General features: G+C 40.8%; 1 protein-coding gene across 3 annotated transcripts in view; it reads right to left on the bottom strand.

Moving 5' to 3' along the window:
• Nucleotides 1-23357, bottom strand: part of LOC120724670 (1-phosphatidylinositol 4,5-bisphosphate phosphodiesterase beta-1) — a 119482-nt gene that overhangs the window by 79370 nt on the left and 16755 nt on the right. For all 3 annotated transcript variants that reach the window (XR_005693969.1, XM_040016968.1, XM_040016969.1), the window contains exon 3: nt 3302-3370. Coding sequence is in view for 2 of the 3 variants with exons in the window: in XM_040016968.1 (XP_039872902.1) it covers nt 3302-3370 (69 nt within the window). In the remaining variant the exon portion in view is untranslated. The remainder of the gene's footprint in view (nt 1-3301; nt 3371-23357) is intronic.

Raw genomic sequence — 23357 nt, 5'->3', positions numbered from 1 at the left:
TTCTTGTGTGCCAATGTTGTTTTTTGCTCCTCTTCCAGTACGTTTCCCAGTAGGCCCGAAAAGCCGCTGCCATCATAACCTACTCACCTGTTTCGTCAAGCTGGTTCATTCTTGGACAGCTTCCCTTGGAGCTGCCTCGGCTCCATCACCTGCCTGCCCTTCCTCCTGTTACCTGCCTGAAGCAAACCAGTATGCCCGTCCTGGACCCAATAGCCATCTGTTTACAACCGATCCTGAACATTGTTTTTTCCCACTTTTGGGAAGTGCAATTTCACCCACCAGTTTTCCGCTGGATCTAACTCTCATCTCCTCCCTCTTTCTCTCTCTCTCTCTCTCAATGGATCACCTCCTGAGGCTCTGATTGCGCCCTGAAACTCGCCCATCATTGTTGTTCCCTCTGGAGAGTTTCTCAGTGCTGTTTTCCTGTGCTTTTGGTTTTAGCTTTTGTGGAAATAAAATTGTGAGTAGTGCACAGTTCAGCCTCAGCCAAGCTTGCACCTTGACAAAACAGTACTGCATTAAATAATCCGAAAACTTTAGGTTTTAAGTCAAATATTCGGCCATTTTCACAGATTGAACACAACATCATAGCTGAATAATTCAGTGGCACAGTAAATGCTTTGGTTCACACACACATTCTTTATTCCCATCGCATAAGGCAAATATGCCTGCTATTTGTGTGCATATGAAATGGTTGGTCATTAGTGCTGCGCATTGCTCACTTGACCCAAGGGTATGTAATTTATTTCTGGAGCCACCCATCAAAAAGAGGTTGCCTCTTGTCACACTGACAAGCACCCAATCTAATCAGCCTAAATGATGATGGGGTGGACACGTGCTAATTAGCATCAGCAGTCTGAGAATGGTATGACAAAGGACTCTGTGCTTGTCTGGCTTTGTTATTCTGCTAACTTCTTGTGCAGGATTTGTGTCAGTAGTTGTAAATGTGCACATTGTACAAACGATTGCGCGCTTTTCTCAGTCTGAATTTATTTATTTATTTACTTTTTACAAAAAAAACACATGTATGAATCATCATGAGTAGCTGAAGCCCATGGGCAGGGTGGCATAAATTCATCAGAGGTCAGACAAGCTGCCCACACAGACACCCGCACACACACACACACTGCGACGAGCCAATGAACACAGCAACGTGCTCCAAATCTTAATGACAATCAGACAGAAATTCCAGCGCCGCTCAAAAACAATACGAGGTAACTCGAGCTGGAGTAGAAACAAGGGCTCAAAAGAGGCGTGCAAAAAACCAGCCTTTCCATCTGTAGCCCATTTCAAGCCAGTCTGTTGACAATGATTGCATTTGAGACCGACAATGTTCATCTGAGACGCAGAACTCTCCAGCAGCACAATGAAAGCACTTCTGAAGCTTTTTACTGACGTGTCATCATCAGCATCTCATCTCGCCCTGGCGAGTGTGTTTGTTTGCTGCAGTTTGGATTAATGAATGAATGCTTCTAAGGGAGCTCTTGAGTGAGACCAGAATAAGCAGCGCAAGCTTAAGAGAGCACAGAGCATAAAAATATCAAAACAACACAGTGAGCGTTGTGGGAGTTTTATAAGCGGCATGACCTGCAAGGTTAAAATTGAAAAGTTGACGGTAATATGAAATTCCTTTCACTTGTACTTCTTCCTTATTTTGCCTCCTCGTGCACAACCTTAGACAGAGAGCACTGACACATCACTATCAGTGGTCATAATGATTTTCTCCGTGTATCTACAGCACTCAGTTACCTCACAGCATAAATGAGGGAGCTTCGTGTATCGCATTTAGCTTCGTGGTAAATGTCTCCAGATGTCTGCATATATTTACATTACAAAAATGCAGCTTATGAGCGTTTCTTTCGAGATGAAGTCAGCGGTTCAGTGAGCCTCACGAAACCTTCATCGTTTTGACAGACGGTGAAAGAAGTGTGAGAGAGAGATGTGAAGGAGTTGAAGGAGAAATGCTCAAGAAGCAAGCCCTGACAAGCGCTGTCCACTTAAAGCAACTGCTGTCTGGTGTTATCTGTGTTTCCCACTGACATCTTCCGCTGACCTCACATCACGTCTCTGCCCCTCTTCTGTTCATCTTTCTTTCTTTTTTTACACATTCTGCAGACTTTGCATTTTTTTTAAAAACCCTCCTGCCTTCCTCTTATGACTATCCCATCTCCCTCTTTCTCTCCTTCCATCCTCTCCCCATCTCATCAACTCCTCAGACACTGTGTCTCACTGGTGCTCCCATTACATTGCCCAGGGTGCATCACCACTCCATCTCCCAGTAATGGATTTCCAATGCTTCGACCGTCTTACCTGTCATGTGGTCATGTCTCCTTGCTGGGTAGCATCACTCTGTAAGCTTTTTAGAAATGCATGAATACTCTCCGTGTTATTGTACTCGTTCTATCATCACTCACTCCCCACACAGAGCAGCAAAGCATGACCCCACATCTCGCTTCTCCCGCTGCACAGAATCAAGCTGATGAAGCGTTTCATCACAAGACTGACTGGATTCAAAAGCTATTTGAATCTGAGCTATAACGCAGGGATGTAAAGCAGCAGAGAAGGCGCATCATTGTTTTAATCATCACTTGTTAGGTGGGAAATGAAGTGCAAGAACTTAATATGGCTTTTTTTAAGTGCACAACCATGTGCCAAATTCTGTGATAGTTGTGTGCCAGACTTTTAAAAAATGAATTTACAAATTCTTTGCTTATATTCAACGGCTTTCTCATTAGTTGCGAAATAGTCCATTTGGATACCAAATTAGGAAACCATCTATGCAACGTTACTGAATTCAAATCACGTTCGTCAGTCTTGTCAGTGTCATCTGATCTTCACTTCCTTACCTTCATCTTCAAATCACTGTCAAAAACTAAATGTGTTCAGACTGTGAACGCATTCGATCAGTTACACACAGACACACATATATATACACACACATAAATTAACAGTCACCTGAATGTGAGATCGGAAGTTTAAACAAGATAATTACAGTAATTACACCTCTGGCACTAAAGTACTGCCATATCTGCACATGCACGATTGCTCTATTGTTAAATATCAATCATTAGAAGAACCAGAACAAAGTTCAGCCCAATCCATAATAGAGTTTCTGTTAGATGGATGGAGACAGAGTGTGAATCATAGTCAGGTTCACGCCCACACATGGCTTTCATTTCAGTGCAAAAATAAACTCTTCCAAAGCATATCATCAGCCAAGAAAGCACATTGGTCATTGTATTGCTGGAGTTTCCTTCACAGACAGTATAAGACACTGTGAATGTGCGAATTAGAGGCTTACCTTTGGCGTTTTCGCGCACTTTCCGTTTCTGGCATCTTTTATGTATGCTATATCCAGAAGGTCTGTATCCTGTAACCAAGAAGAAGCACAGCTAAATCATCATAAATGTCAACCAATTTCAAATTTAAAGGCTTTAAAGGCTGTTTAGGACACATTTTATGCCCGTGGAAGCTACTTTGATTCAAGGTGATGGCACACATTTCAGAGACGCTTTCCATTTTACAACCTGCCAGCTCTAAACAGTCACATGTGCTTAAGGACACACATTAACCTCAATATGGGATGTCACCTGGGAGTCATTCAGTGTAGACAGATGCTGCCCTGATGACACTCTGCTCCACAAAAGTGTCTAATTAAAACAAAAGTGAAATGTTCCCATATTGACTGATGACCTGACTAAATGAGTACTAGCTCTTTACAAACATACATAAACACTCCAAATTGCTTTTGGAGTGTTTCCTCATAAAATCTGACACAGGATTATCCAGAAATCCAAAAAGAGTTTTTATTTATTCATTTTTTACAGCAGAAAATGTCATCATATGCATCATATTATTATTATTTTTTTTGTCCCATTTGGATCTTTAGCCATCAGAATTGCTGTCTTAAGGCCAAGATAGATGCATAATATGCATCATATTACTAAAAGATCTGCTGTCAAAGGGGGAAAAAAGGAGATAAGATGAAAAACTTCACACGTACACAACGTTCTGCTGCTGCATGGTGTTATGCCAGGGTCGGCAACCTGCGGCTCCGGAGCCGCATGTGGCTCTTTAGTCCTTATAGTGCGGCTCCGCGTGGTTTGGGAAAATAAATTAGAAGTATTTAGCTGAAGTGTATTTTATTTATGTTAGTTCTTTTTAACTTGTAGTTCTAAATTGGAAGATTATTGTGATATTGAAATATAAAAATAAAATTATATTCTATTATTTTTTCATCGCTCAAAATAAGCGTCACACTCGCGGAAGCCGGTGTACCCGCCGAAACGCCGTGCATTTATCGAGACTTTCAACCCCAGGTAGGCCAATTATGGATCTTTGGATCCACATTATGTCAGCAGCTATTCTCCACCGTGAACGATGTTAAAGACAAACACCGCTCACGCCTCACAGATGAAAGCTTACAGTCCTGCGTAAAGATAAAAGTGACTTCGTACAGCTCCGATTTGCAGACGCTGTGCGCAGAGGTTCAGGAGCAGAAGTCCCATTGTAAACATATCACGGCAGACCCGACGATGTTTCCATGAACACGCTTTTCAGCATCTCTATATTGACCACTTTTCACACACGGTTTCTGTACGCATACAGCCGGCTGTAGCTTTTCAGCTCACAGCCCGACACACACCAACATCAACACAACAGCCGAGACGTAAGGCAGCGAGGCGTGATTGCGGGTGCCGCTCAGGTGCGTCCGCCTCCCCTGCAGCGGCGCTGCAGACCACGCCCCGCAGCACGCATTAACCAGGTAAAATACATATTTAGGCAGAAATTTGCAAATATCTATTTTTCATTTTTCTGCAGCATAGTGCTTTTTTTCCAATTACTTTTTAAAAGTCAGGTCAAGGCTCCAACAGCCCAAAGGCGATATAAGGGTGGCGGCTCACAACAGTTTTTGTTTGCTACATGGATCATTTTAGTTCAGCTGGGTGTCTTTCCTTTTGTTATATTTCTTTAAGAGTTCAAAATGTGTTAATTACACATGGATTGTAGCACTTCATGGATTTCATAAGCAGCACAGCTTAGTTGTTCACACAAAGCACAAAGGTAAAAAACAATATATACAGTGTTATCTTCATTTTAGATGTCAAAAAGTATTTGCGGCTCCCAGTGTTTTCTTTTGCGTGGAACCCGGGTCCAAATGGCTCTTTGGGTCTTAAAGGTTGCTGACCCCTGTGTTATGCAACAGCTAAGCATGTCTAAGCTGCATGAATGGCATTCAGCAGGCAAAGAAACACAATAGTAGTACCCTGACGAATCAGCCCTGAATATCACCACAGCTGTTATTCTATCACTGTCAGTGTTAATCCAAACAAAACCTGAACCTGATTCATTATTAATCCAGCAGCGTCTCAACCCATGTCAGAGCTCCTTGTTTCATCATATTTCAACATTTCACATCAAACTGCTTTAATCCAGAGGCAAAGCAGGACCGGATTTAAGGCAGGGGTGCAGAAAATGTACATTTCTTTTAAATTTTTTTTACTAAAACTGAAACCGGGTGATTCTGAAAAAATCCTGTTGATGAGCTCTCCGTCCAGCTAGCAAGCCAACCATAGCAAAGGCATCTGATTGCAGTATGGACACACACCCACATACAGCATGCATCTATCAACCTTTGTGCATCCGTGCAACCATCGCTCCTTCAACAAGCTCTGTTTCATGCTTATTTGCAAAGCTTTAGCCCCTTAATCAGCCTGTAATGCATTTAGCAATGAGCAAACACAAGATGCAATAGCACAGAAGGCCCTTGGTGCCGTCCCTCAGTCACCACATCCCTCATCCCTGCATTTCGTTCCCTTGTACCTGTGACATGTGCAATGACAATAAAGTTGAATTCTATTCTATCAGTCTGGATTATCACACCCTCAATCTCTCTGAGAGAGAGCCAGGACATGAGGTGGAAAATTAACCAGAGTGAACTGTGTGTCCACTCAGCATTATCTGGGGAGACAAAAGGCAACGGGGGCTTGACTCGATCTCCAGCCACAACACTGATATCTGACAATCTCAGATACTCAAAGCTTGGTGGAAAATTGCACCTGGCCAGTGCTCCTTGCAAAACACATACCCACCTTAAGTCCCACCATGAGTATTTTGCATTTAAATATACTTGTTGCTATATGGGGACCACGGATCATTTTGTTTAAAGGCATATTTCACTCAGGCAAAGCTGAGTAAGATAGCAATTAGATTAGCACTGCAAATTGTTAGCAGGCTAAATATTTAAATTTAAAAATATTGCCACAGCAGAAATTAAAGAACTCTGTTTTACTGCAGTCCACCAGGACAAGTTATTCCTTTTCTGCAGTGCACATAGCATCAATTAGGCGGTCTTTGCTTGCACAGAGAGACCCTCTGAGTCAAAGGTTAACGCCTACATTGGGTCTGGAAATGCCTGCCTTTGAAGTCTCTTTAGAGCGCTGGCGCTCCACATGGGGGCCTGGTGGAACAGTGGGGCTTCAGGAAGTAGCTTGCTGATTCTCGCGGGGTACTTTTTGGTGCCCCTCTGGCTCCGCACAGTTAGCAGAGATCTAAGGTGGATAAGCGGCAAAGTGTTAACCTACAGTACAGAGACGACTCATTAAAAATAAACTGCCTGTACGGGCGACGAGCTGCTCGCGAAGACGAAACGTGTGTACATCTAAAAGCTTCAGTGGGCAGAGGCTCAGTCATTGTTCAGATGTAAATAAAATCTGATGCCAGTGACAGTTTATTAATAATGAGCTGGATTTATAACTGCAGATGCGGCACAGTTAGTTAATTAAAGCACTTTATTTCAGTTGAGCAGTCCAGCTATTAGTTCTCCTGTTTAATGTCTCTCATTTATTTTCTATGACATATGTTCTTTATCTCTTCTTTTCTGTCATGTCTTAATTTATCACTCTCTGTCTCTCACTCCATCTTTCCCTCTATTCTTTTCCTCGCTCCCCAACCTCACTGCTTTTCTGCGAGTATCACAACAGCGAGCACGGATCCAAAGCCTATTAAAATCCACGGCACGTCCAGGAACCAAGCAGGGCCAGCGGGAAAGAAACTACAGAAATTAATGAACATGCTTAACCTGCACTGGCCCCGGGCCCTGTTTTCTGTGCCTGTTTGTCTGTCTCTGCTGTGGAGCTACTGTTTACAACACGCTGCCTTCCTTTTAAAATTAAACGCATACCAAGAAGTGAGCGCTAATGGTGTTTTTTGTTGGGTTTCTTTTTTTCAAATATGAAACTTTGTAGGAAATTCAAAATTCAGCTGGTGCTCATTTTGTTGTTAAATGCTGCCGGCGCTTTGTATATGTAATACATACGCCATGTTTTCATGGGAAGACTTTTCACATGCGTGTGGAATGTGATACAATTGACTCAAGGCAAGACCGGGAAGAAAAGTCTGCTACAAAGTGCTTTGAATAAAACAGTCTTTTTTTTGAATATCTACAAAGGGGCTGGCAGCGTCAGAACATGGTGGGTGGTTGTATAACAAAGTAACAAAGACTTCTGTTGCCCTTTGAAGCAACGCGTTTCCCCAGCTTGACTGGTACAAGCAAATGGAGGGATGTGCTGATGAGAAGAAAAAAAAAGGAAGAAAGGTTAAGGAAACATGGGATAGAAGGCAGACACTGAGACAAGGATAAGTGGAAGTGGGGAGACTGACAGCCACAGCTCATTTACCAACAGCATGCTTGATAGCCTCCAGGGTTCAAAATGGATGCGCACTCCACAGGGCTCAGGGCCTCTGCTGAGCAACGGAGACAAGGAGCGAAAGGAGTGAGGGCAGGAGGGAGTGACAGATGAATACACTCAGATCAAATTAAGGAGCTGGACTGTTCTGTACCAGGACTAGTCAGTGTGGGAAAAGCATACAAGACAGTCACACTTGCTGCTGTTCTGAATCCCATATTTTATCTGCTTTATAATAACAGCAATACATGTAAAACTGTTCACTTCTATCTATTTAAAAAAAATTAAGCAAATCAAAAAGAGCTAAAAGAGACTATCAGTCTACTAACAAGCACTTGATGGTTAATTTCATCTTGTCATGTTTTGTCTATTTCGCTGCATGTGCATGTCTTGAAACAAGCTGCCACCCAGTCAGATTCGGTTTGTTTCGTGAACTGCTGATTTGCTCAGTCTAAGTGAAATAAGGTCACAAAGGCTGTATAACAAGTCAGGGCAGTCCCTAACCCATTGATGCCATCTCTTGGACTGAAATAAGCTCTTGCAAACGCAATACCAAGGCTGCGTCTGGACATGTCAATAAAATACACATGCACATACAAGAATGTGCAAGAAAAACATAATGAATTTTAACACTGTGCAGAGCTATAGAGCCATTTCATAACCAATTACACTGTTGCAATCGCTATACAGTGTTGTCTGAGTGTTTGATGGCCCACTGACTCGAGGTCAAAGGATTCTCGGCACAGATGTGAAAAACAGAGCTATTACCCAAAAGGAACAAAACACACTAAAGCTCTGCAGGTGCTGAGCCTGTCCCTGTAAGTGGCCCTCCAGTGACTCTCGGCTGGCAGGAAACACATACTGTTACGAGGGAAAATGGTTTGTGGAGAGCTCAGCTTGAACTTGGTTGAGAGTGGCATCCACTTTGCCGCTCTACTCTTGGGTTCCTATAGTGCAGTTCTAACAACCCAACAGTGATAAAGTCACAAACCTCCTCACCTGAAGTGGCTGACTAGAGAGACGGAGAGAGAAAGAGAAAGCTACAAGCAAGCAGAAGAGCTGAGGGCTTGAAAGTCCTTTTTTTGGTAGGTTTTGCATGAAAATTTGCATTCAGGCATAACGGAAAACGGAACTAGCTTTCAGCGCTCTAAGAAGGCTTAGTATTTACAACTCACAGGATAATTGAAATCATTCCATGGATTAAATGATTTGTTAGGCAGTATAAAGAAAAGAGGGACAGCAAATGCAGGAGAGACATCAGGTATGGCATGAGGCAAAGGCCTTGAGCAGAACTGCACTCTGCATGAGGGCATATTTAAACTGAGCAACTAATTCACTCTGGTTTTCATCTGTCTAACATTTCCCCTCCCTCGAGAAGCCTGGCCCTCACTCTATTCATCTGCAATTAAAAGATAAATAACCAAATAAATAAATAAATCCTGGAAATATAAATCTATGGTCTGCCAACTACTTTCTATTTAGAATTTTTAAGTTAAATAAACCTAAACCCACCACTGATGTTCATTCTTCCTCAAGCTCTCAGTGCCCACAAAGGTAAAAATCTGTATAAATGTGAAAAAAACTTAAATCTGCACTGTAGATCTGAACAAACTGGTTTTAAATATGCATGAGTTCAGGAAGGTCATAAATCCAGTTTTTATGTGGAATTAAATGGACTCGTCCAGTGCCTGAACATAGAACTGTTTCTCTAACCTCTAGCACGGCACAAATCTGCATTTTCCAAAGGGCAGAGTCCTCTATCTCAGAGAACAGACGTATGTGGGGTGCTGGTCCTGAGATTTCATGCAGGCATTTCTACTAGCAGAAATGGCAACCTGTCTGAAGAACGGCTAGGGAAAAAAATGAGACTGACACACTCCCATGAAGTCTAAAGCATTTTATTGGAGTGGCATATAATGTTCTTTTATTATAAAAGTCACTTTTTGTTGTATTTTTTTTTTTATCTTTCCACTGTTCTTGCAACAAATTAAATCATGCCTGTTCAAACACCTGCTTTCTAGATTTGATATCAAATGATAAGTTGCAAAAGAATATGAGAACCCATCACTCTGGGGACAACAGATCGTATTTTGGGGCTTCTAGTGTGTGTAAATGACAGCTATCTGTAAAAAGCTTCTATCCACCCATCCACTGGTCATTGTTTAAAGAGCGCATGTTAATATAAGCAAATATTAATGAGAAAATAGCAGACGGCACTTTTTTTGTTTTTGGTCTGAAAGAGCGCTTAAATGTGATTGGTCAACGGTACTCAAATTACAAGCAAAAGACATATTACTGTTCCGACACATACAGAATCTAAGGCCTGTTCATTCAGCCTGTGCATGTTTTTATGTCTTGAAATGATTGCTTTCCCTTTACAAGACAAAAGACACTTCAGAGGTGACATGAAATGAGAACAAAGAGATGAGGACAGGACATGCAAAAATGGGGGGACTGTGATTCCAGCATCATCAATTCTTACCCAGTGGGAAACACACACACACACACACACACACACACACACACACACACACACACACACACACACACACACACACACACACACACACACACACACACACACACAGTCTACAGTCCTTTTGTATTCCTTTCTTCTAAAAGGAAATTGATGGCTGAACAGGCATGGAGAATTTTGTTCGCACTTACCAGCATCTAGCCACCCACTGTAGGTTCTGATTAAGCCATTCTTGCTTATGTATTTAATTATTTTCCTTTGTCTGATTTCTGTATTGAAGTAATGCTCTGGAGCTAGAATGCGTTCTGTTTTATTAATTTCCTACTTTGTTCGACTTCTATTTCTCATCTTGTCACATTGTATTTGAAATTTTGTCAAAAAAAGCACTTAAAAAATCTTACATACAAACCAAACAGGACAGCAACTCGGAAAAGACATATCCAGAAGTGAATGTAGTGAGCATAATGTGCGTCTATACACACACAGCTACACACACATATCTAAAAATACATAAATAAAAGAGGGGGGGAGAGGTAACCAAGCATATCTAATGAGAAGATGAACAAATGTTGGTAGAGCAGGTTATTATTTTGACTTCTTAAGTTCTGAATCACTCCCAGACCCCATCGGAGAGAGCCAGTCCAAAACATGGCAATCACCAAAAACAGTAGCCCCCAGACCCTGAGGAGAGAGCCTGTTTATCAGACCATTGGTTAATTCATTTTTATTTTTATTTGCATGTTTATTTATTCATTTATTAAGCATATTTATAACACTGACCTGCCAAAAGTGCCTATCCTACCTATCCGCCTCTAACAGACTTATTAGCTTGGTCTGGGTTCTAATCAAGGTCTGCCAATTTAATAGGGCAGAGAGACAAGGATTAAAAGAAAAAAAGCCAAAACAACAACAACAACAAAAAACAACTTAATATTGCTCTCAGAACACCCCTGACCTCAGTCAAGCACTTTTGGACCCAGATCACTGAACAGCTTTTCATACTTGCTGGGCTGTCACATCCCAGTATCTCCATAACTGTGCATCCTAGATCAGCGGTCCCCAACTCCCGGGCCACAGACCGGTACCGGTCCGTGAGTCGTTTGGTACCGGGCCGTGAGAGTTGAGGCTCAGGTGTGAAATTTATGGTTTTCTGGGTTTTTATCGTTTTTTATCGTTATTTTTTAATCGTTTTTATCATTAATCTGGTTACCCTAAACCGGTCCGTCGCGCAAAAAAGGTTGGGGACCGCTGTCCTAGATGACTTGTCATCTTTTCATCTACATGTTCCCAATGCCAGCGTTCTCCTTACACCCCTAACTATGGTCAAAAGGTCATATTTTTAAACTGGAAATAAAAAATAGGATAAACATTGTCCAATGCAATGTGCGTATAATATTCCAAGCCCTCAACTAATCTACATATTATCATTATGATTATTATGGGGAATAGAATATCCTTGTACATGTACAGCGACAATGTGTATGTAAGTGTATATATGTTGCCTTATATATGAGGATATATGTATTTATATAGGTATGTGTGTATATCACTAAAAAAGCACTTTTTTGATTCCTAAAGCTCTTTTAAAAAAATGTAGGTAGACTTTGGAAAAAAGCAGGCCACATATTGTGGACAATGTGGAAACAAGCTGAAAAGATTGAATGTGGGATGCTCAAGTTGAAATTCAATTATACAATTATGGTCAAGTGAAAAATAGAATTTTAAATGTCATTTCTAGCAGGGTGATAAAGTACAAGTAGAACCTGTTCATAGTTTTTGGTCAGATAGATGGAAAGAGGAGACAGGGATTAGAGGTCAGATGGAACGATGGGGAAAAAAAATAAATGCTTGGCAGAAAAGAGCGAGGGAGGAGCGGCTATGTGGGCAACAACAGAGATGTATGGCTGCGGCTGATAGTGGCTATCAGCAGCCGACACGCTCCACAAAACAACCATTGCAGAGATAAAGGCAGCAGGAGGTTGTGCTATAGATCAGCGCACATATTCAACCTCACACGTGTCAAATGATGCGCACAAACGTAACACTCTAGCCATTAACACTTAAGCTTGTACATACTGTATGCATGCACCAGCTCTAGTTTATCTCTGTCATCAATCTGCAGCATCTGCAGCGTTCAGTCATTGCGAACACTCGGAGTATTAATGTGAACAGCTCTTCGGCTCATACTGGTCACCAATTTCCTGGGAGCGTGCTCAGCCAACCAAATTCTGGGCACACATACGCAGACGGATGGAGTGCAGCGAGGGGTAGTGGAGGGAGCTAAGTCCTCTCAGACAGATGCAGAACAGACTAGCATAACAAAGAAAGCAAAGTCGCTTCTCTCATCTGTCCATCACACCCTGTTGTTCTCTTATCTTAGTTATCATTCCAGCTGGATTTTTGCTGCAGCCCCCACCACCCCCCGATTCCCTTTCTTAGTCTGTCTTCTCTTGTCCAGCTCTGCGGCTGTCTTGGACAAGTGCCTTTCCTTTCACTCACCTCACCTGGAAATCTGCCTCACTGGCTCTTCCCCCCCCCCCCCCTTGCCTCCCTTTTGTGTCCGCTTGGATCTTAACAGCAGTTGTCATGTCTATGGATGACTGTTCACATCTTGTCATGTCTGAAACCCCACTGACACACACATGCTAACACACCACCCACCTCTCTCATCCTCCTTATTTTTCTATCCTTACCCCTCCGTGCCATTTAATTCTTCTCTTTTATGTGTCTGGCATCCTCCAGGCAAACTCTGGATGGCTCTTATCTGTTGCAGTTGAACATCTGAGATCCACCCCAGAGCAGAGAGCGCCGGGATGCATAAATGCACACACACACATACAGTGCACGCACACAGAGACACAGACAAATACATCAAATCCCCAGAAAGGATCAATTAAGGTAATTAAAGTGCAGATAAGGCACAAACAGAGACACTGAAGTATACATGCACATGCAGACTAAGTCAGACACACACTACATTACACTTGTACAACTACAAAATGCTTGTCAATGTCTCAGCTTTCTTTCTGTTCAGTTCAATATAAAGTCTCCTCTGGACATCTGTGCATTAAAACCTCACATCCTTCTTCTGTCTGAATATTCAGTCCACTACGTGTCTGCAGGTTATAACGCTAACGCAAATGAAATTCTGGCATTCTGAAAATGAGTAAAAGGTACATTCAACCTCGAGTCTGTGGACTGAGACTGTGTCTGTGTGTGCTTGTGCAGGGTTTCTTCAGTGAAGTTCTTTGAGAATCAACGCTGCTGGCACACAGAACACAGTTCTGGCCTTCATCTTTCACATCAATTCATTTGGACACCTCTTAAGTGCAAACCATAACCCCTTTGAAGTCAGGACAAAGCAGGCGGGTAAGAGAAATGCATTTCTCACTTTCTTTCTGCAGGCGAACCTTTCTGTCTTTGCCTCTGCTTCTTCAAGATCCTTTCTTGAGCAATCTGCAGTTATCTTTTCTTTCCTGCCACACCTGCTTTTTGGTCAAACTTGAGCACAAAAACTACAAATAAATGCTAACTACTAAGAGCCACTGGGTTTTCATGGAGAACTATAAAGTTTCCTTAATATGATTTACTCTTAGACCCGTGAACCGGATTTTAGTTTAGTTAGTTTTGCATGGTAGCATGCTAACATGGTTGAGACTGATGGGAATGCTGGGGTTCTGCCTCTATTTGATCACAAACCAAAATCCTGGGCAAACTGAAATATTAGCTAGATTGTGGAATCTCTCAGCTTAATAAGATTGATCGTCTGGGGGCCACAAAGGTCTTTACCAATCCATCACACAGCTATCAATAACTGTCAAGTAGAAAATTGTGCAATCTCAGCATGGTGATGGTATAGGAGTTGAAGCATTACCAAAGTCAGGAGGCTTCCTGTTTAAGGCCATTAATAAGTGTACAGTAGCCTATTTAACTTCAGTCCATCCATACAGACTTCGGCAGTGTACAGCCCCTGGGGCACATCCGGCACCTACGTTGTCCCAGTGGGAGGTCAATGGGAAATGTATAATAATGTCAATAATGTGAAATAACAATATAACAATAACAATATAACTTTGTTGCTTTTATTTTTAAATCCACTGCTATTTTTTTTTTATTTATGTGTATAAAAACTGTAAATATTGTTTGGAATTGAGTTTTTAACAGAACATGGACTTCAAAGTATTTATTTAGTGAAGTCAATGTAATGTAGTCTGCGGGATAACGAGCTGACAGCAATGAGCTCAGTCAAATGACACAGAGTGGAGTCACAGCAAGCTTGGATAAGCTGGGGCTAAAATGGAAACAAAACAGGACTATTGATTGAATACGGAAAAATATTGGTGTTTCTACTATTCCCATTTCACATTTTCACTGTCTAATTGTAACATCCACTCTTGCCAAAATCAGCTTATAAAGAAATACAATATTGAGCAAAATTAAGTTTAGCTTGCTGGTGTGGTCTTGAAAAACAGCCCCAGTTTCTTAATTGCTCATCTCTGATCCAACATGACATTTCAGTCTGGACCAAACGGACTGTCCAACAGACAGAAAGGCGTTGCCTTCCTTTGAGTCTCTCGCCTGTGAAAATCTAAACTGTTCTTTTTGGTGGGAAAACTATTAATTACCAACAGAAACATGTGCCAAATTCTTGATATATATTTTCAAATATTAAAATATATTATATTGTTGTTCATGCAAGGTGGTCTGTGATTGGCTGCTACAGCCACAAGGCTTAGTGGAAGGTAAACTGGCGTACAGTAGGAACCTGTTCCTGTGTAATCTGCTCCTGGTTAGGATTTGGGATACAGACTCCCTCTCTACTTTAAGATTAGGCTTAAAACTTGATAAAACCTTTATTTAGGGCTGGATCATGTGACTCTGAAATATTCCCATGTTATGCTGCAAGAGGCTCAGGCCACTAAGGAATTTCTGAGAGTTCACTTAACATTACTTCTCCACTTTTCATTCTCCATAAGCCGCTACTGCATGTCCTCAACTGTTGTCTTTTCTTTCCTGTAGTGTGTTTTTTTCCTCATTCTTTCTGTGCTCTCTTTGTTTTCTCTTATCTTCTCCTCCATTCCTAACCAGTCTACCAACAGTACATGGCTGCCCCCTCCTGAGCCTGGTTCTGCTGGAGAGTTCTTCCTGTTAAAAGGCAGTTCTTCCTTCCCACTGTCACCAAGTGCTTGCTCATAGGGGACCATCTGATTGTTGGGGTTTTCTGTCTAATACTGAACTTTACATTAAAATATAAACCAACTTGACGTGACTGTTGCTGTGAATTGTTGCTACATCAATAAAAATGAATTAAAATGAACTGCACTGAACAAAACAAGTCGCACCTGTGTCATGATACAGGCTTTCCTGTGCCTTTACGTGATAACTTTCACGACAACCTTTCTTTAACTTCTAAACTTTCTTTCATCTCTCAGAATGAATGATTCCTGTTTAACTCAAATATCAATAGTGACATCGTCTTCAGTTTAACTGTGTCTTAATAACAAAGACAGTATTTCTAATGTACAAAATATTTTAATCAGCCAACAAATTAGTCTACCCTGTCAGCCCTGCCTGTGCATCAGGCCCTATTGTCAGCCCACTGCTAAGTGCCGTTTTATCCCCTTTCCTGTCAGAGAAACCACAGGTAATTATGTGTGTTTGTCAACAGGTCCTTATACTGTTGGATACAAATAACAGAGCAAAGCCACAGACGCAAACAGATAATCATCAGTGGAACACAATGAGGCTGGAAAGAGGAGAAAATCTGCCCGAAAGGGTTTACCGCCACCCTGACTTCAGCTGTCTGCTAATGTACTGCTGAAAACTAATTCTCCCTGTCCCTCTCCTCTCCTCTTCTAATGAGCCAGGTGTTGTTTCTCTCCCTTCTGCCATGTCACTCTCTCGAGGAAGCCCTTCAGAGAGGAGCTGGTATTTTAAGTATGAAAGACTGCTGCGCTTCTTTTCTTAACCCAGAGCATCTAGAAGCTGTTTAAATTTGATACCTTCATATCATTCCACCAAATTGAATTGACTTTAGTGGGGAAAGAAAAGCGAGTGACCCACATTTGTGACACACTTAGTTACTCGAGCGGAAATGGAACAGCGCAAGCAAAAGGGGGGGAGTCCGTGAAAATTTTAGGGATGGACAACGAAGTGAGTGTTTGACAGAAAACATTCAAAATTCTCTCTATTTAACAGTCAAGAAAAACCGAGGTGACGGTTCACATCTGCACCGGAACCAATAAATAACAGTGTGATAGTGGATAAAATGCACCAATAGGAACTACGCAAGTCGCAGCGGGTTACGGGTGGGTTTAATGTGTTCTCTTGAGGTACATATTGTTCTTTTGTACTTTATTTGGCTTTGACGAGCTTATTTTTCTCCGAACTTTTATTCTGTTTGGAAATTTGTCTACGTAGAGATGTTAATAATGTGCAATAAAGGCCAAAATTAGTCCCTCGGTGTGCTAGTAATAAGCTTTCTGGCATGAACATTTGGAAATGAAGAGACAGAAGCTAGATAATTGCTACAAAGTACAAAGGAATTCAAATGAAAAACAGCAGGGTAGCATGAAAACCCAGAACCCCCTAGCTGGTGTGAATTAGAGGTCTCTTAAACATTACAAGCTCATCTAATGCAATGAATGCAATTAGTTTCAATCAATAATACAAAGAAAAATCTATTTAAGGGGTGCAGATCTAAAGATTTGAGGCTTCTGAGAGTAAACGCAAGACATGCAGCCCTTCCTCAACATGCTTGTAAATGATTACCGAGACCAACTGACAAAAACAAAAAACAAACTCTTCGCTGTCTGTGATTATCTGTACTTACCATGCCAGCGAACACTCTACATCTGTATCTTAGAAATGGAGTTAAAACTGATTCTTTCCACTTATCCACTTAAGCAACTGGTCATTATGTGCAGGAAGCACTGGAAGTTGTTTGAAAGCAAAAAGCATATAATTGCCTCATTAACAAATGGGACATGAGTGTAAGCCATCCGTTGCCCCTGATTCTTGTAGCAAAATGCACTTTATTAAGGCCTTTCAGTGAAATATTAGTTAAGAGAGAGGAGGACAGAAGCGGGGAAAAGGAGAGAAGAAAACTCTGCTTATGTGCAGCGTTTAGACGTAAGAAGCTACGAGATCTGCACTGAGGATAAAGTGAATTTTGAAGGGCACGGCATCTACATTAAATCCTCGCTGAGTTAGATTCAGATTTCCTGTGTTCAGAAAGAAAGCACAATGACAGAAGCAAACAGTTTTGAGTAACACTTTGCACTAAGAGGACTCAAATTATCATACATTTATATACATGATGTCAAGCGATTAGTTGATGTAAAACCTCACAAACTTCATGCGTGCCTTTATGCAAGAACAACACATTAATTAACGAAACAAGTCAGGTTTTTCTGTCATCACGATTCCTGAGTTATTAATAATCCTCCTCCTTACAGTCACGTCTACAGTTTATCGGATGGGCAAACAAACTGAATGTTTGAATGTGTATTTTATGAAGTCCTAAATTGCAAATCTGAAAATGTTAAATGATTAATGTTTTTTCTGACATGAATGCACGTTTGTATTTGTGATAATGCTACAAGGCAAAGACGAGTTTTGTCCTTTGACTGTATTTTCTCTCAATTTTAACATCTTCTGTTGATGAATTTACCTTCAAGATTAAGTAGTTGAGGGCCTTTAAAAATTCGCTTCGAGCATCACATGCTTGGAATATATTAATAAGTGACTGGGGAGCCCAAAGAAAAATTAAAGCTATGTGATTGGCAAGAGGCATCCATCTATCCATTCATTTTCTTCCACTTATCCGATTCAGGGTCATGGGGGAGTCCACTTGGACCCTAGCTGTCATATACACCCTAGGTAAGTCATCAGGCTGCCACAGGGCTAACACAGACAGACAGAAAGCCACTAACACTCACATTCACACCTACAGTCAATTTAGAATCATGGCTATAGACTTCTTATTGTTATTTTAATATACTGAAATAGTTTTATGACAGCTTTTGAATTTATTCTGTGAACAAACCACAAAAGAGCAGTAACAATAGGTATTCTACTAATGACTCTTCCACTAAGGCTTTGCCTTTTAGCCAATCTTACAACAATCTTCAGAGGCAGAATAGAGTCATTTAAAATGTGCAGATCATTATTCTTTTAATTTAAGGTCTCCTCCTTTTGGTCTCTGTATCAGTGCAGATGAAAAGAGAAGATCAAGAGAATAGGAGAACATCATTCCCAGACAAACGCCTGATCCAAACGGTGCTGTCAGAAACGAAAATTTGAAAGGAGCAAAGTTAAATGGTTGGCAGTAATAACTTTTATTCTCACTATTTGAAAACAATGAAAGACCCATACAGTAATTTTTTTTGTTACGCCAACACGACAACAAACCCGATGGGCAACATGAGGCCGTGCTCTTCGAAGCACGGGATGAAAACAGGAAGGAAATGTGTTCTCTTACTGAGAGCTTGTCTACAGCGGGACCTCAAAGTCTATTGGCTGAATGCCTTTATTTGAAAGGGCTCCCTGAGGAAAGCAGCCACCTGGCTTGGAACACTGATGGCAGTCATATCACAGCAGCAGGGGGGTTTTGAGTACTTTGCAGTATCAAAAAACAAGCTGCATGGATTGGATTGTCATGGCAACTGGGCTGGGTTAGTGTTTGAAGTGGAAGGAAGAGAAACACAGAAGAAAAAAGAAAGATAGAGAGAGAGATAGTTAGTGTGTCTACAATTACAGGCCTCACGAGTGTAAAATGTTGCTTCATTAGAAGTAACAGTGTAACATCTAAGCTATAAGTTCTCGGATGTGAGCGATTTAGCATAATTAAACCCATCATGGTCAGTTATTGAGAAATTTAAGTCGTCCCGTATCATTCTACACCAAACGAAAGGGGTCTAAGAGCTACTGCAGCCGACTGTAAGCTCTGACCACACGACATACAGAACAACATGCACGCCATGGTTCTCCATGCTTTTTATTGACCAGTCCCGCAAAAGTCAATGTCCATCTGTAATCTGATTACGAAACGCTCTACTACTGACAAATCTGAATTTATGCCAATAACAGATAATCTATGCCCAGAGTTTCTCAGCTCACTCCCATTCAAATTAGTGACTACATCTTTTATCTATCTTGGCCTTAAGATCTCTAAAAATCCCAAACTCCTCAATGAATTGAATTTCTTGGAAATGCTGGACAAGCTCAAAGACGATATTAGGAAATGGAAACTGCTTCCTCTGTCTTTGATTGGTCGAATAAATGCGGTTAGAATGGTGTCTTTGCCACGATTTTTATATCTTTTTCAAAACCTTCTTATGTATTTGCCACTTAAATTTTTTAAGCAGCTTGATTCATTGATTCTTTCATTCATTTGGGCAGGAAAACCCCCTCGGACATCCAAGGCTCATCTTCAAAAAAATACTTCCAGTGGGGGGGTTGGGTTTCCCTGTCTTTAGACATTATTACTGGGCGGCAAATTCAAGAGCTCTATTGCACTGGCAGTGAGGTTCGCCTACTGATTATTGTTATGATAAGCTTCCAATCTGGCTCCAGGTAGAGGCAGCAGCAGTATCTGAAGCCTCATTACCGGTCTTATTGTTTTCTAACACGGGTTCTTTTAATAATTCGATCAGTCGTAATTTTGTTGTTAAAAGTCAAATTAGGAAATCTCATAAACTACCTGACTTCTCAGTAAGAATGCCAATAATACATAACTACTTGTTTGAACCAGGTAAAATGGATAGGGTGTTTTTAGAATGGGGGGGAAAGGGATTGAAATGCATTGAGGACTCATATATAGATGATATATTTGTGTCTTTCCTTCAACTTCAACAAAAGTTTCAGTTCCTCAATCACATTTTTTTCATTATCTTCAAATAAGGAATTTTGTTCAACGAAACTTTTCAGACTTTCCACTGAAGCCACTAAGTCATACTTACTTTGATATAATTTGGAAAGCAGATTTTAAACATCTGATATCTCAGTTTGTGAAGTGCTTTACAATCCCAGCTGATTCTGATCAAATTAAGAATACATGGGCTGAAGACTTCGGTGTTCCTCTGGTCAAACTGTTTGTCCAATATTCAGAAAGGCTCAATAAACGCCAGATATAAACTAATCCAGTTTAAAGTCATTCACAGATTACATTTTTCTAAACTTAAACTTAACCGGATCTATAATTCTGTATCCCCCTTATGTGATAGATGTAATATCGGTGAAGGTTTCCTTGCACATCTATTTTGGCATTGCCCTGTCTTGAAAGCTTTTTGGAGCCAGATTTTTACGTGGTTTTCAAACCAATTTAGGAAAAAAGTACCGTTTGATGGTACACTGGCTATACTTGGATCATTTGCATCAATCAAATCTTTTTCCTTTTCACAAAAACAGATAATTACAATGAGTATGCTGGCTGCAAAGAAATTTATTCTTCTACAGTGGCGGTCTTCTTCAACCCCGTGTTTTAAAAGGTGGCTTAATGAGATGGTGTCTGTGGCCAGGGTGGAACAGATAAGATTTGATAGAAAGGGGAAACTGGTGAGTTTTTGTACGATTTGGCAACCATTTCTAGAATTCTTAAAAATGAACTGATCCTAATTCATGCTCAACACTCCGCGTGAATTTTCTTATTTTATAATAATAATAGAAACACTCTACTGGGCTACTGTATGTAGAATCACTCACATCGATGTCCATTTAGCTAAAGGAGGAAAAAAAAATCTCTTTTATGCAAGTTGTACTCAACAGCATTTATCTCCATATTTGAGGGAACATAATTGCTTAGATATGGGTGGATCAGCTGAGTTAACACATTTACGTTTTCTTTTGTTCACCTGTTTTATTTCTAAGTAGGTCAAATTAAGAGAAAAAGAGCGACTCTACATAACATGCAGAACAATTACATCCAAGCACTCCTGCCCTGGATAAAAAAAAGCCCCGTATCATCTAGGAATAAACAATAAGCCCATGCTTTACATGAGTAAAGGCTTTAGTATCCTTACCCCCCCACGTGATATGTCATATACAGTGAGCAGCGTAGTCTCAAAGCAAAATGTATAATAGCTACATTAGTCCACAGTGACAAAGCCAGTACCACAAACCCTGCCTGTGTCATCTTTTTATGAGCCAAAATATATCTACTAGTTTTTTTGGTGCTTAAACCAAACATTTTAAAAATGAAGCTAAACATCAACAAAAAGGCAGCGTTGTTTTTTTAAAGTAAACCAGCTCGTGTAAAATTCATGTTTTGCACTTCGGACCAGCTACTACACACTTTTCTCGGAGACTTTCCTAAACAAAAATGATGAAGTTAAGCAGTCAGTGCATTCCTCTCTTAAAATATTTCCTAGCATTCTTTACACACCTACACGTTCATCGTTTTTTCAGTAGATAACTGAGTGCAACACCATGCACACCTTTCCCATTCCCCTGAAAGCCTGTGCTTTGAGTGTGACCGATCTTACACATTCAGACGAGGTCAGAATAATAATTGCTGGAACAATAAAAAACAACAATAATACAAAATGCAACAAAAATAAAAATAAAGATCAGAAATTATACACTGTATAATTACACTCTGTGTATAATTACACAGTCTAACTGTTTTTGCTGCCTTAATAAGAGGCAGAGAAACAAGGATAAATACAGTACGCAGTCATTTTTCTGACACTACATGCTTCTTTTTGACACTAGTGAACCACACAGGGACTTAACTGTCTGTGTACGGTGGCACTGCCAGGCTGGTGTGCATGAAAAAATAAAAATAAAAAAGCATAAACAAGCCGACACTGACTGATTCAGGAACCAACAGCTCAGTTCTGTCTCAGTCATGCAAATATCTAACTGACAGCTGCAACAGCAGTCTGGCCTCCGTTGCACATTTCAATCTATTCAAATTATGGCTACGTCAAAGTGACAACTCCAAACTCCTGCAAAAGATGCTGCCTGAGTGCCGATAAGCTACAGGGCTTATAGGTCCATGACGTTCCATTTTAAAAGTTCAAACGTTCAAGGTTCGTTCACTGCCTTTGGTAAAACAGCTCCCGTTTTTTTTTTTTTTTAGAAGGATCATGTAACTCGTATGTTATGTATAAATATTTGACTTTTATTCCTCTGGACACTAATGTGCATGAGAACAATCAATCTCCACAAGCAAAGGCACAATTTTAAATAGTGGACAGCTGTTGTTTTATAAAGACAAAAAGACATAGTTGTGAAATAATTTATTAGTGTGTCTAATTAGTCACCAGAAGCAGTATAAGACAGAATGACAGAGTGACAGTGTAAATGACCACGGCAGACCCGGGTGCACGTTCAACATGCTTTGCATCCTTTTATTCACACACAATACACACAGAGCTGCAGTTCTCCCGCTGCCACCTCAACGTAACAACCACAACCACCCCAAACACATGACCCATTACAATATTTAAGACGGCGGGGAACGATTGCGGATGCCATGCAGGTGCGTCAGCCTTCCCGCCACAGACAGAAACTAAATTTAACAGAAACTAGCTTACACAGTAGCTGTCTGTAGCCGATGGAGCAGCAATAGAGCCAATTCACCAGCATCGCTCCTTACCACACATCTCAGTGCATCAAAATTACTTTCCTGACAGTGTTCAAGTGAGTGGATCAAGACAGCTAAACAGAAAGGTGGGGTAATTGTTTGAATAAACTTCACCCAGAAACTTTTCATTCCCTCTTTCCTTCCCGCTCTGCTCCTCGACTTCTCTGGCTACACCTCCACCATACAAATGCTTAGCACGCGATCTCAGACTGCAGCGTGGACTGAACCAGATGAAAGGCCTGACCACAATAGAGATCAGTTTTGAATAAGTGACGCAGAAATAGGCCAGCATAAATGTTATAAATACCTGGACCCATGAGACAATGAATAGCTTAATCATCCTCTTCATCCTGCTGTCATGTTTCACACAGGCAGTCAAACTACTTTTGATTAGGCCAGCATAAGATGTTATTCATCCATAACCAAGCACTTAGTCCAACAACAGAACGCTCTAATTTCTTATAATCTCATGATGCCATCCATGACTGACTTACTCAAATTAATTCCTCTAAAGCGATATGCATGATATTAAAACGTCAGTATAAGGAACACAAGGTTATTGTGAAGGGGAATATGCCAAAGTTTTACAAATGAAATCTCACTG

This window comes from Simochromis diagramma, unplaced genomic scaffold (genome assembly GCF_900408965.1).
Source record: "Simochromis diagramma unplaced genomic scaffold, fSimDia1.1 OVJJ01000802.1, whole genome shotgun sequence".
Lineage (NCBI taxonomy): Eukaryota > Metazoa > Chordata > Actinopteri > Cichliformes > Cichlidae > Simochromis > Simochromis diagramma.
This window is presented reverse-complemented; position numbering and strand designations above follow the sequence as displayed.